The sequence below is a fragment of the Engraulis encrasicolus genome, chromosome 7 (genome assembly GCF_034702125.1).
Source record: "Engraulis encrasicolus isolate BLACKSEA-1 chromosome 7, IST_EnEncr_1.0, whole genome shotgun sequence".
NCBI classification, from domain to species: Eukaryota; Metazoa; Chordata; class Actinopteri; order Clupeiformes; family Engraulidae; genus Engraulis; species Engraulis encrasicolus.
Genome location: NC_085863.1, coordinates 18,522,437 through 18,539,189, shown reverse-complemented (window position 1 = coordinate 18,539,189; position 16,753 = coordinate 18,522,437). Strand labels below are relative to the sequence as shown.

Genomic DNA, 16,753 nt, shown 5'->3' with positions numbered 1-16,753 from the left:
GTTCATTACATTATGCCTTTTTAACATATGACTTGAGATTGTACGGCACTTTTTATGTTCCTCATTTTTGGTCAGCATGCGTGCCAGTTTGTATACATTTCAATGGGGTGTACCATTTAAGCCCACCTAGTACCCATTAAGCCTGCCTATACAAAAAGCTATTTTATGGAAATAATCAGCTCCACAAAACATTTCATGTTGCATTTCTTTAAAGACCAATGCCAAACAAACTGGAATATGCTTAGAATTCATACCTAACCACCTTAAGTCTTACGGTAGAGTAAGATAAAGATGGTGTGTGGTTGTATCGAGAGAATATCAGCGTTTGCTCGCTCATCAAACACATATTTTCATTTGAAGGGAAATGCTATAATTTAGCAAAACACTGCATGTTTGTATATAAAAATTATTACACTTAACCTCTTAGTTCACTAAATATGAAAGTATTTTCAAAACATTTGACTTAAACTAGCTGAAATTCTATGATTTCTGACATGTCCCAAAACAGCAAAGTTTTGAGGCAACTTCTTGTCAGTACTCCTGAGACTGGATTCACTTGGGCGGGGATAACTCAACGATAAAAAATGTAATTTGTTTGCAATAAAAAACATTTTCTCAGTTTTACTAAACCCTTTAATTGGATAGGGTGATGAACAACGAAATCCACTTTTTCCCTTTCTTTAAATTGACCTCAAAGTTGAAAGTGGGCTTAAAGGGTACATGGGCTTAATGGGTACGCTTACCCTAACTAAGGTATATAGGAATGTAGGAAGTTGGGAGATGTCACAATGCACATTATATCACATCTGGAGTGTGTAGACCTCGGAAAAATAAATGGATTGGATAGCTTAATAGAAATTACACAGTTATTTTATACCCACACCTCATGGCCGTCCATTAAAAATCAAAGTACAATGTACTTTACAGAACTTAAGTATGGATAGAGGAAGTTGGGAGACCCCAGGGGGATAGGTTGGATCGCAACCTTTGCTATATCATATATGGAGAGTGTGTGCTTTCAGAAAATACATGGGTTTGATCTCCTAATATAAGGTATGCTGCTATTTAAGGCCTAGAACTCATAATTGTCCAATGGATTTGAATGAAAACCAATGCATTGCAATGTAATGCAAAGTATATTACAGAAATGTGTTGTAGAGGAATGTAGGAAATTGGGAGTTGTCCCAAGACCCAAACCTCATAGCCGTCCATTGAAAATCAAAGTTTTTCCAGGTAATGCAAATTGCATTACAGAACTAAGGTCTAGCTCAATGTAAGTTAACAGATAAGACTAGGTAAGCTTACATCATGATACAGACAGAAATGGCATCAAGTGAGTCCTGTTTAATTTCATATCTGTTGTGGCTGAGATGTTGCAGAATAAGTCATGATGAACAATAACTATACTACACACTTGTGAGAACACCAACCAGCGGGAATATAACTCCACAAACATGCTGGAGGGAAGAAGGAATCTCACAGGGATTTGATGATTCATCAAGGAAGAAAAGATATTCAAGGGAAACTAGTGCCTTGCATTGATTGTTGCCTCTGAGTCTAATAGAGTGAAGCACACAAAGTGAATTGAAATCATTGACTGCATGTGAAGTGTGTAGTGTGAAGTGGGGCGTAGAGCAGGTGGGGTCCTGATCTCTAAGGAAAAGGATACAAATGAACATCTGCCAGTTCAACACAATTTCCTCACTTACTATTTTGGAAATTAATCTCCTTTTCAGTGTTATTTCACAAAGGATGGCCAATCATGCACATTGATACTGTTCAAAGGGCGGCATGTCTGGGTAACACACAGCATGACCTGACACTAAATCCAAACAGCAAAGCTGGAAAAAAGAACCTCCATGTAATCTTCCTGGATCTTGCTGATGTCTTTGGCGCCATGCCCCATGAACTCAGTGATGTGCCCCCCATTTAAGAAAGTCCCCATTTGAACAGTAACTGGAAAGAGGACTTTCAGCTTACATCAAGATGTGGCTTGAAGTTTCAAGATGCCCATTACCAATCTCACAACTTGCAGTGCAACAAGGCATGACTACAGATGACACTAAATTCAGACATACTGTATCGTGAGTCCAGAGATCAGTGGTGAGGGAAAAGGCATCACTTGTGGTTACTTAGTGCAAGTGGAGACCTGCAATGGGAATGAGGCAGCATCAGCTCCCAAGAAGGCTGGAGATATTGGTGTATCCTTCAGTTTCCTATTCATACAGCCATTTCCTTTGGAGATTGCCTCCACATGCCCTCAGACAACCAGCTTATTATTAAGTACATTGTACCATGCAAAGGTACATCACAGCCGGGAAATTGAAGTCTGCATTGAAGAGGTTAGATGCAGAAGGTTTGTGGCAAAACACATCACCAAAATGTCTGAGGGATGTGGGAAGCAATGGTCTCACAGCCACCAAAAGCACAGGTATGATCACCCTGTCACTTCCCAGTAAGGGTTTACAGTATGAAGTTCAAAGACACCCTCAAAAGCCAGAGGAACTGAGCCAGAGGCCCTTAGTGTCATGTGTTCTAAGACCAACTCATTACTCAGAAATTTAAACTTTTCATGAAACTTACCCCTATCATTCTCCAATTTGCTGCGCCAGCAACCAGCAATCACCAATGATGCTGATTGGATGGGGGAAAAGCCACAGGACCCAACAAATGGCAAACAGCTCCTAAATTCAACTTCATCATTTATCATTTACCATGTTTTCTATACAGCTATAGCCAAAAACTGAATCTCTTCATGACTGGGTTTTTGGAAGACTACATATAATAGTCCAACCTGGTTGATTATGATAATAGTGATGGAGATTTTGAATATTATAATTCACACACATTATAATTTGTTAAAACAACATACCATAGGTGTAATTGCCATGTTATGTGTGAAGGATTCTGAATGCACTATTTGCATTTTTTTAGGTAGTGTCATTAAATTCTCATTTCTGTGAGTGAGCTGACAATTGTAATATTCTTCTTTTGCAAATGTCATTCTGAGAGTTACGTGTCCTCTTGACCTCTTGCCTTGTCCTAATTAATCTTGTTTTCAAACACGTGAGTGTCCACCTCCTGTGGACTCAAGTTGAGCCATTTTTGCAACCAAGACACTATGGTCTCTATCAAAATCTAATATGCCTGGTCAGCCATTGAATAGTACTTTCTGAAAATAACATCCACATGCCCATCAACTAATCATCCACAGGGTGTCAGAAACTTTTTCCATAAATGAAAGTAGGCTATATGATAAAAGGAGGCCAGGCAACATTTTTTCACTTCATGGGTGACCCAATACTACCAGTGCTTATGGGTTTGAGGTTCAACAAAACAAAATTGCCAAAAGAAAATCTCCTTTCATGTAACGAAGTAAGCGTGATCAAGTATCGATAGCACTCTGGCCCATTTTAGGACATCTAAGCATGCATCTCCAGCACATGCCTACCATCGCTTTTATTTATTAGAAATATAGGGTAAATGTGTCCTGGCCCACTGACTGAAAAAAATATTATTTAACATATTGTATTTAGGCTTTCTAAAGATCCACTGGATGTGACATTTGTGTTGTGATATCTCCCAACTTCCTACATTCCTCTACCTTAGTTCTACAATGTAATTGCAGAACTTGCATTTGCAATGCATTTCAATGGTCAGCATCTAAAGTACCTGAATTATGTGCATTTAGCAATCTAATCCATATATTTTTCAAAGGTTCATAATGTGCATTGAAACATCTCCCAACTTCCTCTATCCCTACATAAGCTCTGTAAAGTCCTAAAGATTTCATACTTTTAAATGCATTGATTTTTAATGGACGGCCATGAGTTGTGGGTCTAAAATAAGTGGGTTATTTGTAGTAAGCTATCCAATCCATATATTTTCTTAGGTCTATACACTGTAGATGTGGTATAATGTGCATTGAGGCATCTCACAACTTCCTACATTCCTACCATAGGACAAATGTGACATTTGACTCAAAATTAAGTATACTTATTTAAGCTCTGTATTTATTACACATTACTTTTTCACAACAACGACATTAGTTTAATCATTTAAAGCATTGACAATTTTGAAAGCATGAATTTACTTCATTTTAAGAGCCTGCGACAGCAAAATTTACACGTCACGTCATCTACCCAAATACATATGCTTGCTTTACAGATTTTAAGCTTTACAATGACTTGATGGCAGAGGAACACATAAAGAAACATCACAGAAGCACATTCACTAACAACATGGACTTTATAGTCACCTTTGTCCAGCGTTTCATCAAGCACCACAACTTTACTGCGGATCCTGACAGCCTACTCCGTGTCATTGTTCAGTACACATCATGTGTGTGCATTGTCATTGTGTTTTCAATAGTGGTAGCAATGGTAAGTATAATAAAAGCCATACTCACAAACTACGTCTCATTATTTATTTATATTACCACCATGTCCAAAAAGCAAACGCGTTTCGGCTATCAAGCCTTCATCAGTGGGTGGTCCTTAAGTTGATACATTGTATCGCGCACCCAAAGACTTTCGTTTTTTCTAAGAAGTTGAAAAAGAAAAGCGTCCTTTTCGTCCCTCGCATCCCAAAGACTTTCGTTTTTTCCAAGAAATTGAAAAAGAAAAGCGTCCTTTGCCAAAACTTGAGGTATAACAAAAGCACCATTTACTCTTGGTACCCTGGTATTCAAGGCCTGTTCATACCCTACATGTGAGAAGGTTACAGACAAGGATGCACCGTATTGAACATTTTGGGCCAAATAACGAAAACAAATTAAACATTTGGCTGGATACTGACACCAAATTAAGTTATTTTTCAATATGTATTTTATAGTGCAGAAATAGCTTACATATTCTCACATTCAACAAGGAACCTGTAAACAAACATGGCTGCCACCCAAGCCACTATCTTAAAATTCTCTTACTTCTGACACTTATATACTTCGATATTGAGAACCGAAGTGATAAATCAACATTGTACTAGCTAACTATGATGTCGCGAGATCTATTTATAGCCTATTCTACGACTCAACTAGCCTACTTAAGCTAGGTGCTAACATGATGAACGGAACTCCCACCATAGAATCACTGTAACATCAAATGTGCAGGGCAGCACACGGTAGTGCCGTTCATAACGACCGCCTCATCAGAGAACTGATATCTGATCAGACACCTGTTAATGTAGGGAGGGAGTCATCGAGCCACTGCCTTCCATTTGGAATCCACCTTAAACCTAACGAACGAACAGAGTTCATGTCATCTTGCAGCTTCATGCTCCTCTGTTCTTTTCGTGTCGATATAGAAATTGTAAAAATAACACCTGAGAAAAGTGGCTTTAAAAGCCTTATTTTGATTCTCAAGAAGCAATTAAAGACTCTTTTCTAATAATCGTTTCACAGCTGTATTATTAACCACATCATTTTCACACTTGAGATTTCCTCCACAGTACATGACAACATTAGTTGACTTATTTTAGGTTTCAAAAGGCGATAAACAGCTTTTGATTTTCTATTATTATTGTTCTCTGATAGGTGAAATGGGGAAATGTTTATATTCTACGTTCTCTATTAAATGCACTAATATGCCATTATGTATTTTGTGTTTTCTTGTAGCACAGCACTCACACACTTAGCATCCCTGCCTATAATTTGGCCATTGTTATTGAATACCTTCTTCTTATTGAGGTATGTGCAAATTAAGCTGGGGGGAAAAAATTAATGTTATGCACACATTACATATATACTTGCATACATTTTTCTGTTTTGCCCAGTGTTGAACATTCCTATTGTCTCTTTGCAGATCATGTTTAAGTTCCATCTCTCTTATTACGATGACAATGGAAACTACATCTCGAACTATAAATCTGTATCTCAGAACTATTTGTTCCGAAAAGTTGGTTTCTTCTTCGACATGCTAAGCTGTTTCCCCTTTGCACTGACAGTACTGAATATGGCTTATGGGCGGTCATCCCACGACTTTGTAGCCATTTTTACTACAGTCCGTTTGGGACATACAATGAGAATCCTAAATGTTTTTTATGTCATAAGAAATGAGGAAAGAAACATCAGTACCAAGTATGTATGAAGCACTTTATTTTTCTCACTTCTATTACCGACATTTAACATTATACTGTACTGTACACTGTCTAAAGGTATTACCGACGTGGAGTGATAACACTATGCAGTCTTCCGACTGATTTAGCAAAATAATTGATTGATGTATGAAGGCATGTTTAAGTCTAAGTTAAAGTTGCGGTTGAAGTGGGGAACTCTGAAACGCCTAGTTGAGGGTAATGGCTGGCATTTGTGGTAAAGAGTGTGTGTGTGATGTGGGTAGAGATGCATGTGGCCAGTCTGAGCATACTTTTGTTAAGTGGAATAGGTCTGCTATGGGCAGCCCAAAGATCTTACAGCAGATTTTAATTTGATGTTTGAGTTTGAACTCGATTAAATTTCAAACTAACATTTACTGTAATTTTGTGCATTTTGTGACCATGCTCATTTTCCCTATGTGGTCCTTAAATACTACCGTATATGTAACTTTTTGCTGTTAAATAATTACTGCCATGTATGTTTACCATGCTTAATATTTGTCTTTTTCAGTTTGCTTCTAATTAGAATCATCAAGTTTTTGGTGCAATGCCTCTTGCTTAGTTTCATTATTAGCAGTTTATTTGTGCAAAGTGCTCACCAAGGAAGCCCTGGGGAGGAAACCTTTCTTGGCGATTATAAAAGTAAGTAACACCAACATCCCCTACCCACGGGGATACTTGCAACTCTTACAAATACCCTAGACACAATTTGGTCAAATTTAGCTGTCATTATTGAAGAACGAAAGCTTGAGATGTACACTAACTGCAAAAATACACAGGCCGCGACATGAGCGAGGCGAGCGACGGAAGTAATTGACTTGTATTGAGTCACGCAACGAGAGCGTCACTTTGTTGTTGAACTCCTGGGAATATTATGCAAATTAGTTATGATGCGGTTCAGCGACAGCCGCCACAGCCAATGGGAATGTTGAAATGCTTGCATTCTGTTTTAACAGACATACTCTAGTCGCTTCAATCGCTCATATTGCTCTTGCTGCACAGAAGTGATTCTTTGTCGCTTGAATCTCGTCGCGGCCGGTGTATTCGCCTGGTTACACCTAGGCCACACTAGATAGGGATTTGGAGCCGAGGCTAAGATGTACACTGGACCTAGGTCACAAAGGGAAGGGGTTTGGAACATAGAGGTAGAGGTAGATAGAGCCACGGCAATGGCTGGCAGCAACGGAAAGCATTTTTTGTAGATAGATTAAGTGCTCAGCAGTCAATGTAAATCAATGGAGAACAGGCCCATCCCAGCCACTAAATATCCACTAAAATATCTACTTAAATCGATGAAATACATTTTAAAATCCGTACATATTAATTAGGTAGATATTTAACCACACATTTAAAATATTGCCCTTGTTTAGTATGTCTGGATATTTTCACAGAATTAAACCATGTTTTGACAGAGGTGAGCCCCTTCTCCATTCATTTACATTGACTGGCGAGCAAAGATCTACATACACAAAAGGGCTGCCTTGAATACTACAATGAGTAGGAGGTGTCTACTTCAGTAATTTTTTCACCTCTATGGTTTGGAAGGTTCAAGGTCTACAGTACTGAGATATAGGCCACGATCGTGATGAAGCAGTGCTGCTTTTGCCAGGCAGAGCGCATGCACACTTTGCCAGTTTCATGCATTGTGAACCAGAATGCATCAAACTGGCAAAGTGTGCATGCGCGCGGCCTGGCAAAAGCAGCACTGCTTCATCACAATCATGCCCATACTACATGTTGGCAGCGTTCGTGATAGCACACATCTGTGCAGCGTGCATGTGCACAGTGACCGCATGAAACATTCTGGTTAGAAATTGTGTCCACGATGCAGCATATGGGAGTGACTTCAGCTCCGCTTTTATGTCACATGGCGTTAAGTCATCTCTGGAACAGATTTTCTGCTGCACAGCTGGGCAGTTACTTTACCCTCACTGCATTTGAATGGTAGCTCATTCTCAGCCCTGATTGGCACTCGTATACCTGACATAAATTGCATGTGCAGTCCACATGTTTACAAGGAAGTTCTCTTGCTGCTTCAAGTAGGAAGCAGCATTTTTTATGTATTGGGAAGTCAAATTAGATATTTCTGTCCACGTTAGTTGCCGAACATTCATGTCCACCTTTTCAACACCAAGCAGATATCGCTGTGTTCAAGCAAGGTCACGGCAGGGCCAATCAAAGTCAATTTTTTATATGAACACTGAAGGTGGGGGAGCTGGAGCGCGTTTGCCTTAGCCTAGTAAACCAGCGCCACCCGCTGGACGCCAAATATTTTTGGTTGGCGAGTGGGTCTGGCCTCCGATCAAAAACATTTTGAACACTGTGCTCTGGCAAAACCAATCACAACGCAGAGATTTGTTTTGAATCACTCGCAACACCGTTGGGAAAGCACATCAACGGCAAAGATTGCTGATTGGTCAGAGCGCCGGCACGGTTTGAAAAAACAATAGGTTGTTTTCATCAACAATCTTTGGATGTATCGTTCATCGGGGCCAGACTAAATTACACATCCAGTCTCACATTTAGGCTGGTTTATCAGGCTACATGTGCCTGTCCTTCTGAGGTGATACGGGGGAGCGGCGCTCCGCCCCAATTTAAACACTGCATGTATATCACTCTCTCGGTTTTACAGGCTGGTTTATGCTGAAATTATAGTAATCCATGGTGTTTTTCAAGTTTTACCAATTGGTTTTGAGAAACGCACCATTTACCTTTTTGTAAATGTTGAGAATAATTCAGGTAATGTTTTAATATCCCACTTGTGAGATACCAGTCACTCAGAAACGTGAACTCAGAAGTATAAACCATTTATGTAAGAAAGAATACTAACTCAAAACTAAAGACTGATGCTGTAAGACTAACATTTGCTTTTCTCTAATTGTAGCTAGGGAACCTGAAGCCAATTGGTTCATGTTTGGCTTATACTGGACAGTGGGGACATACACAGCGACAGGTTATGGCGATTTCCATCCAAAAAGATTATTTGAAATGATATTTGCCATGATAGTGATGGTTATATCAAAGACTCATATAATCTACCATATGGGGGCCTTCACATCATCTCAGGCAAACAAGCAATCACTCCAGATTGCTTTTGAGGCAAAGTTACAGGTAATACCAGTTTTGTACATACCACTACATACTGTAGTGTAAATATTAATTGTAGTTGGTAGTATAGGTGGGTATGGGGGGAAAATGTGAATAGCCATTGCTGATATTTACATCTGGGTATGAATAGCCATTGATGCTTATTGTATCAGTTTGTGAATAGCCAATGCTGCTATTTGCACCCTGGTGTGAATAGCCAGCAGGCTTGTACGAAATTCAGAATTTCTGAATTAAATTCAATTCAGGAAGTGGAATTGAATTTGAATTGAATTGACTCCACCCTTTCAGGATGTTGAATTGAGCTGAATTTGAATTACAGGAAATGGAATTCAAAATGGAATTGAAACTCACTGCAATTCAGGAAGTGGATGAACACACAACTTTTGTGTTTTCAAAATAATAAAATACAACAATAACAGTGTAACTAAGTACAATAGCATTAACAAATATATTGCTAATACATTTAACTACAAATGTATTCAGCATTCAAAATGATAAGTAAATGTTGTATAAACCATGCAGGCCCCCATTGTGATTTTCAGTAGTTGCATGTATAATAATTAGTGTTATGCAAGGCCTACAGATGACTTTCACACTTCTTATGTACCAAAATGTATGTAAATATTACCACCTAAGGTCTACAGCAAATAGAGAATGGCATTGTACTAACTCAAAATGGAAGTTAAAAAAACCCAAAAGTCAAATAATTACCTACCCAAATCCTAAAGCACTGCTAGGAAGCAGGACAACAGGTGACCTAAGGGGGCTTTAATCACTCTTCCCACCCACCTTGCAGTGCCGGGAATAGACACATGCTTATAAATATACAGCACCATCTAGTGTTCTTATTTTGTCATTACTTTGAGTTTCTTTGAATTTTACACCACCACCCAGGGATGGGCAAAGACACAACTAAATGTATTTCAAAATACAATGCAAAATACCCAGCTCTAAGATGTTACAAATACGTTACAAAATACATAACAGTAAATGTATCAATAATCAAAAAACCGTATTTTGCATTTTCAAATACACAAAATACAACAGAAACTAGGTATGTGGGTGTCTCCTGACTTGCAAGCTAATGAGCCTGGCTATTTGGTGTAGCGGTTAGAGCCCCAGTTTTGCATGCCAGAAGTTCAAGGTTCAAGTCTCAGCAAGGAAACTCAATGTCCCTTCGCTACTCAATGGCTTGTTTGGCATGACCAAAAATAACAATTCAATTAACTTACACAATAAAAGGTAGGCCTACTTTAAACCACACAAACTCCTGTGTAACAATCATTTCCAGTCATTCAACAAACAATAATGTTAAGTTCTTGTAATTATGGAGAAGGCTATATAAACAATGGGCTACTTGGCATAACTAGCATTTACAAAATGGTACAGATATGTCAAGGTCTGTATGTGAGTTCAATAAACAAGAAAGTGTATCTTGTAAATTATGTCCACGTATGTTGCAAAGCGTCACTAATGCACCATTTGTGGCCTTAGAGCGCCATCTTGTGGGTGATGCATGGTAATCATAAAGCATTAGTAATGATCACTGTTGCACCTTTGGTGCTTAGCATGGCAATTTCAATTATTGATGATATTTTATCAAGAGTGGTGGTGGCATATATTCAATAATTCAGAATTTTGAGGCTGGTTATTCGTTAGTAACTCGTAGTCAGGTAGTCACCTGCCAATATTACCTGGGAATTGAACTGTCAATCTTTGGAGTCCTTCACCCCTTTCCCAGACAAACACTTTTACATTCCAATATAGCTACAAGCATCACTTACATACTATTTGATCCGTGTTCCTACTATGTAATTGCATTGTTCAGGAGAAATTAGGCTATTGTATTTTCTCGTATTTTGAAAATTCAAAATACAGGGGGGAAAGTATTTTGATACAAACTTCAAATACTTGTAATTCACTGACATGAAATACAAAATTCAAAATACTATGTTCTATTTCGAAAAATGTATTTTAAATGAAGTATTCGAGATACTGACCATCCCTGCCACCACCTAGTGTCAGTATTATGTCACTGCTTTGAATTTCTTAGAATTTAAATTCTGTGAAATTCAGTTTCCTGCCATTCCAATTCGAATTGCAATTCCATTTCCTGTTTGGAATTTCAATTCAATTCATACTGAAATTCAAGAATTGAATTTGAATTTTGGGGTCATTCTCAATTCAATTCGGAATTTCGTACAAGCCTGGTCTGCGCTATGTTGTTGTTGAGTAACTGTCGGCGATTGGGTGAGAGTTGTCCAATAATTTCAAACTATAACTGAGTGCAAACTTCCCACTTCCTGCAATCGTGTCAGACAACTTCACACAACTTCCAGACCATTAATGCGAAATGAAATGGTAGTATTATGGGATGGTCAGGACTAGCCTGGTTCACACCAGACGGTGTATGTGTAGCTTCGGCGCCCCCTGGCGGAGCAGAGCTTCACACACTACCGTCTGGTACACAGCCATAGAGCACGCTCCGTCTCCAACCAGAAAATAGGCTGAGCATTTACTGTATTTCTTAAATATAAACGGTAACTCACATTGAGGAGTCACAAGACAGATTAGAGACTATATTGACTCTTTAAAGATTAACAGGAAGGTTTTTGAAGGTAGTGTGTGTAGCTCTGCTCCACCAGGGGGCGCCAAAGCTACACACACACTAGGTGTGATTTGCACCCGGGTGTCATTAGCCATTGTTGCATGGAGTTTTGCGTCTCTTTCACTCAACAGATGCATGGTAGTATAGGTAGGTATAGGGAAAAAGTGGATGCACCCGGGTGTGAATAGCCAATGTTGCTATTTGCACCAGGGTATGAATAGCCATTGTTGCTATTTGCACCAGGGTATGAATAGCCATTGTTGCTATTTTCATCCGGTTTTGAATAGCCATTGTTGCTATTTGCACCTGGGTGTGAACAGTTATTTTTGCATGGCATCTCTTTTATTCAACAGCTGCATACTGACACATCACTAGATAGTTTGTTCACATAGCTGCATAGCATATCTTTTCATATTTATTAATCAGTGAAATTAATTAAATATATAAAAACATTAATAAAACGTTTTGTATCTTTCAGGGTGTTGAGGATTACATGGTTGACTTAAAACTTACAACAGCCATGGAACAACGGGTGACCCATTTCTACAACTACATTTGGACCCGGACAAAAGGAATAAAAACGGAAGATTTGTTTGATGACATTCCTTTTTCTTTGAAAACCGATATTCTTGCAAGGTGTGTGGCAAAGTTGTGGTGTAACACGACATCTGGTGCCATTTTTAGTAACAAATTTAAATATACTACACAACTGATATCCATAGCTATTTTAAGTTCATCATGTTATAACAAAGGGGGGAAAACAAAGTATTTTATGTAATATAGGAGAATTGGAATTGATGGCAATGATTGCTAACTGTAATGTAGAAACACGCAAGAGGAATGATTTCCAGAATATACGATTTCCCCCCCTCATATTTCTTAGAGCAGAGGCTAAAGTGAATATTTGTTTCATTATTACAGAGTATGTGTTCCTCTACTCAAGCGGCAACAGCTGTTTGCTCATCTCTCAGATACCTTTCTGCGACATCTTTCAACTAAAATGAAACTAACAAGCTACACTGCTGGTAAGCATTTCCAATTTATTTCATTATTTGACACAGCTCCAATTTATTTCTCACTTTGCTTTTATATATCCTTGATGGAGGTAAAAATGGGACTGCCTAACTGCAAGGAATTGGATCAGAGAGTTGTAGGTTCAGATCACACCTTTACCTGCAGATACGGGATTAAGTGCCCTTTATAAAGTCACCCAACCCTACCCTGCTCCTGGGTGTAACTTGTTCCCTGTAAAAACTGTAAGATGCTTTGGGTTAAAAAAAAAAACATCAGTTAAGTGTAATGTAATGTATGCTACGTGCCCACGACAACGGTCTGAAGCATAAACGCAGATGTCTGTTTTTTTCTCCACAATTTATCTACTGTCCCGAGCATTTGGCGTTGGAAATCTGCTTGCCCGTGGAAAAAGGGAAGACATGTAAAACTTGCTGTTTGTTGACGTAGATGCATGCCACGGGCGGGAGTGACAACTACCCCCAACACCAATGCCTGTTAATTGCTTGTACTTCCTCCAATGACTTTGATAAATCCATGTCCTGTGCTCTAAATGACTCAAGGTCAGGAGTCTCGCAATTTGGATTTTCATACACAGCCTCTTCGATGCAGGAGTCATGTAAACAGTCTCTTTGCCTGCATGGTCTTTAACATTGCTATTGCTAGATGCTCATTCATGTTCCCTGAAAGCAGGCTGACAGATTTGGTGGCAAAATATTAGTAAACCTGCAAGGGCATGTGCAAAAAATTTCACTTCTGTGTTTTGAACTGTTACAACAGCAACGACAGGTTGGAATGTTTTCAGGATCTCCACTCTGGAGGGTGTTGGTGTTTTCTCCGTTTTTAACTCCGTGTCGTGGCATGTAGCCTTAATGTAGCAAAAAGGGAGTAACTTGTTTCTGTCATACTTGCTTTCCGTTCCAGGGGAGATGGTAAAGAAAAGAGGAGACGTTGGTGACAGGATGTGGCTGATTTTATACGGAAGAGTAAAAGTCTTCGGTCCTGGAGAGAAGCCTATGGTCCATATTGTGACTACTGGACAGATCTTGGGTCTCCATCTTTTGTTTGGACGTCATCTCTGTGGCCTTACTGCGACTTCTTTAAACTATGTTGATGTACTACATCTGACCAGAATAGATTTTGATATTGTATGTTCATACTACCCTCATGTTAAGAAAAGACTTTATAAGAGAATTACTAATTTTGCAAGTGTGCCTTTGTAATGAAGTTTGTAATGAAGTTCCTTAGATATTTTATGAATTTTATGAATATGAAGTTCTACCAAAGCTTGTGAAGATGAGGCTTAGTCATGACAACCTTTTTGTGAAGTCGTGAAGATGTTTCTTTTACTGATGTCAAATGTCACCAATCAGTTGACTTCTATTAAACAGGCAACATTAATAAACTGAATAACATTGGATTTTTTGTTTTTACCAGCTCTCTAGCCATCAAGGAATTCTCTCCAAATTATTATTATTATTATTATTATTATTATTGCTGTTGTTATTTGTAATAGTAGTAGTAGTGGTAGTGGTAGTAGCAGAGAGAATACCCAACCGTATCTCATGCTTTTCGTAAAGTCTTCACGAAAAAAATAGAACAATTTTCGTGGTGCATTCACGTTATTGCCCGCCTTTCGTAAAGTCTTCACGAAAATAATAGATTAATTTTCACGCTGCCTATTCACTTGAATTGTCCGACTGTTGCCTAGCGACCCACTAGTTTGATGCCCTTTCGGTAGCCTACCGTCACATGGTAATCAAACATTTCAAACAAGCAATTTAGGGTTAGGTTTAGGGTCAAGGTTAGGGTTAAGGTTAGGGTTAGGTTTAGGGTTAAGTAGGGTTAAGGTTAGGGTTAGGTTTAGGTTTAGGGGACATAAGGCGTAAGTACCGAAAGGGCGTTGAATTAGTGAGTCCCGAGTGTATCAGCAGTGTTCTGTCAGCACCCCCTCCCCGCCCCTGCAGACGTTTGGATAACCATAGCAGCAGTGGGGCAATTCAAGTGAATAGGCAGCGTGAAAATTAATCTATTATTTTCGTGAAGACTTTACGAAAGGCGGGCAATAATGTGAATGCACCACGAAAATTACTCTATTTTTTTCGTGAAGACTTTACGAAAGGCGTGAGATAGGGCTCGAATACAAGAAGAATCTTACTATCTCTGGTAGTAGTAGTTTTAGTATCCCCAGACTTCGAAGGAAACATTGTGTCAGTTAGTGTCCCAAAAAAAACTGTGAAAGCATGAAACAATCTGTCTATATCAGTCATAAATTAACATTAATGCATATGTATCATGATAGCTGGTCTGGTTGGTCCTGGGATGATTTGGAGATTATGTGCATGATAGCTCTCCACACATATAGGGGAACAAAGCAGATAGTGAAATAGAGGAGGTAGAAGGTGTCACACGTGACAGGTGCAGGAGCAGGCTTTTGCCAGACTTTTGCGTTCCAATATGTGGACTTCCGTCCTCCCTTGCTCACTTGCCTGCTTTTGATGTCATGATGATGTCACTGACGACAAAATCAATTCAATATCTTGCAAAAGCACAATTCTAATGTCATTTTGCAATTTGGATGGTGAATAAAAAACTGTCCACCAAAAGTTGTTGTGGCTAGGCTGACAGCTGGGAAACTTTATTGTTTTCTCCATGGAGGCGGGGCAAGGCCACAAGCACAAGTGGGCATATTGGAAAGCACACAATGTGCAGAGCCAAAACCTTTGGGTGGAATTACATAGGCTGGCGTCGCCGGCTAGGATTAGGTAGCAAGAAGGAACAACTGTGAATTCACTCCACAGGGTCCTTAAGAACTACTGTATGTTTTAGTAACTACATTAGTTCTCTTTCAGTAAACTTATTGGGCCCACCAAACCATATTGCCCAATATAATATGATATACAGTAATACAATATGATGAATAATAAGTTATTTGCAGAAAGTTGTGGCCACTGAGGGGCATCAGTAATTTGAAGATGTTCAAGGGGATTCTTGGGGGCTTATCATAAATAATAAATCAGTAAGTACAAAAAATCTGTGTGTGTTGGGGGGGCAAATCACAAAGGAGAAAATCACTTCTAAATACTGATTATGAAATGAGCAGGAAACAAGACAGTATCCACGGCTTAGATAAATAGGCCTATGGATTAGCCTACCTGACATATAGTGAGCTAAATACTAAATGCTCCATTAATAGTCAGGTAGGCCTAGGCTACTGTATCTACTGTAGTAAAATGGCAATGTTTCCACTCAAAATCCAACAAATAATTATTACAAATATCCATTTTACACTAGCCAGGCTGTGCCCTCCTAGTGACGCAACACTGATTAATGTCGGAGCTAATCAGGCTAATTTTACACATACATCAACTTCATAGGGGGCAACCGCCATTCCGACACACCTCCACACTTTTCCATACCTCCATTCCGACCCTTTACTTTGGGGAGATGTCCACGCGAGCGTAAACCCTTCATCGGTGTGTCCGGAGCTGTCCACGTGCGTGGTGCTGAAATATGTGTACCGTATGCTCTGAGTGAAGCACGGTAGGCTATTTCAAAATTACAATGCATTTATATATTTTTTATTTATTTATTTATTCATTTATTTTGCGATGGTCGATTTGTGTGTGTGTGTGTGTGCGTGTGTGTGTGTGTGTGTGTGTGTGTGTGTGTGTGTGTGTGTGTGTGCGTGTGTGTGAGCGAGGTACCTTATGAGGATGAGGATGGTGTGTGTGTGTGCTCGTGTCATATTATGCAGCAGCATGCATGAGGCAGGGCGGCGCTATTTTTCCACACAAGGCTCAACCCGACCAGGTGGTGGCGGTAAATGAATAGCCACTGTCAAAGTAAAACAAACGAAGAAGCACATAGCACAACACCGTTTTAACATGCTTTGATTTTGCAGACCGCAAGGGACGAGTGACAATAGACCTGCTG

General features: G+C 39.3%; 1 protein-coding gene across 2 annotated transcripts in view; it reads left to right on the top strand.

Moving 5' to 3' along the window:
* The window catches only part of LOC134452536 (uncharacterized), an 86,067-nt gene extending 71,830 nt beyond the window's left edge, over positions 1-14,237 (top strand). For both annotated transcript variants that reach the window (XM_063202985.1, XM_063202986.1), the window contains 8 exons: positions 4,168-4,382; positions 5,612-5,683; positions 5,799-6,073; positions 6,602-6,732; positions 8,975-9,201; positions 12,285-12,442; positions 12,728-12,831; positions 13,742-14,237. In XM_063202985.1, the coding sequence (XP_063059055.1) occupies positions 4,168-4,382; positions 5,612-5,683; positions 5,799-6,073; positions 6,602-6,732; positions 8,975-9,201; positions 12,285-12,442; positions 12,728-12,831; positions 13,742-14,040 (1,481 nt within the window). In that variant the 3' untranslated portion in view covers positions 14,041-14,237. The remainder of the gene's footprint in view (positions 1-4,167; positions 4,383-5,611; positions 5,684-5,798; positions 6,074-6,601; positions 6,733-8,974; positions 9,202-12,284; positions 12,443-12,727; positions 12,832-13,741) is intronic.
* Positions 14,238-16,753: the final 2,516 nt, after the last annotated feature.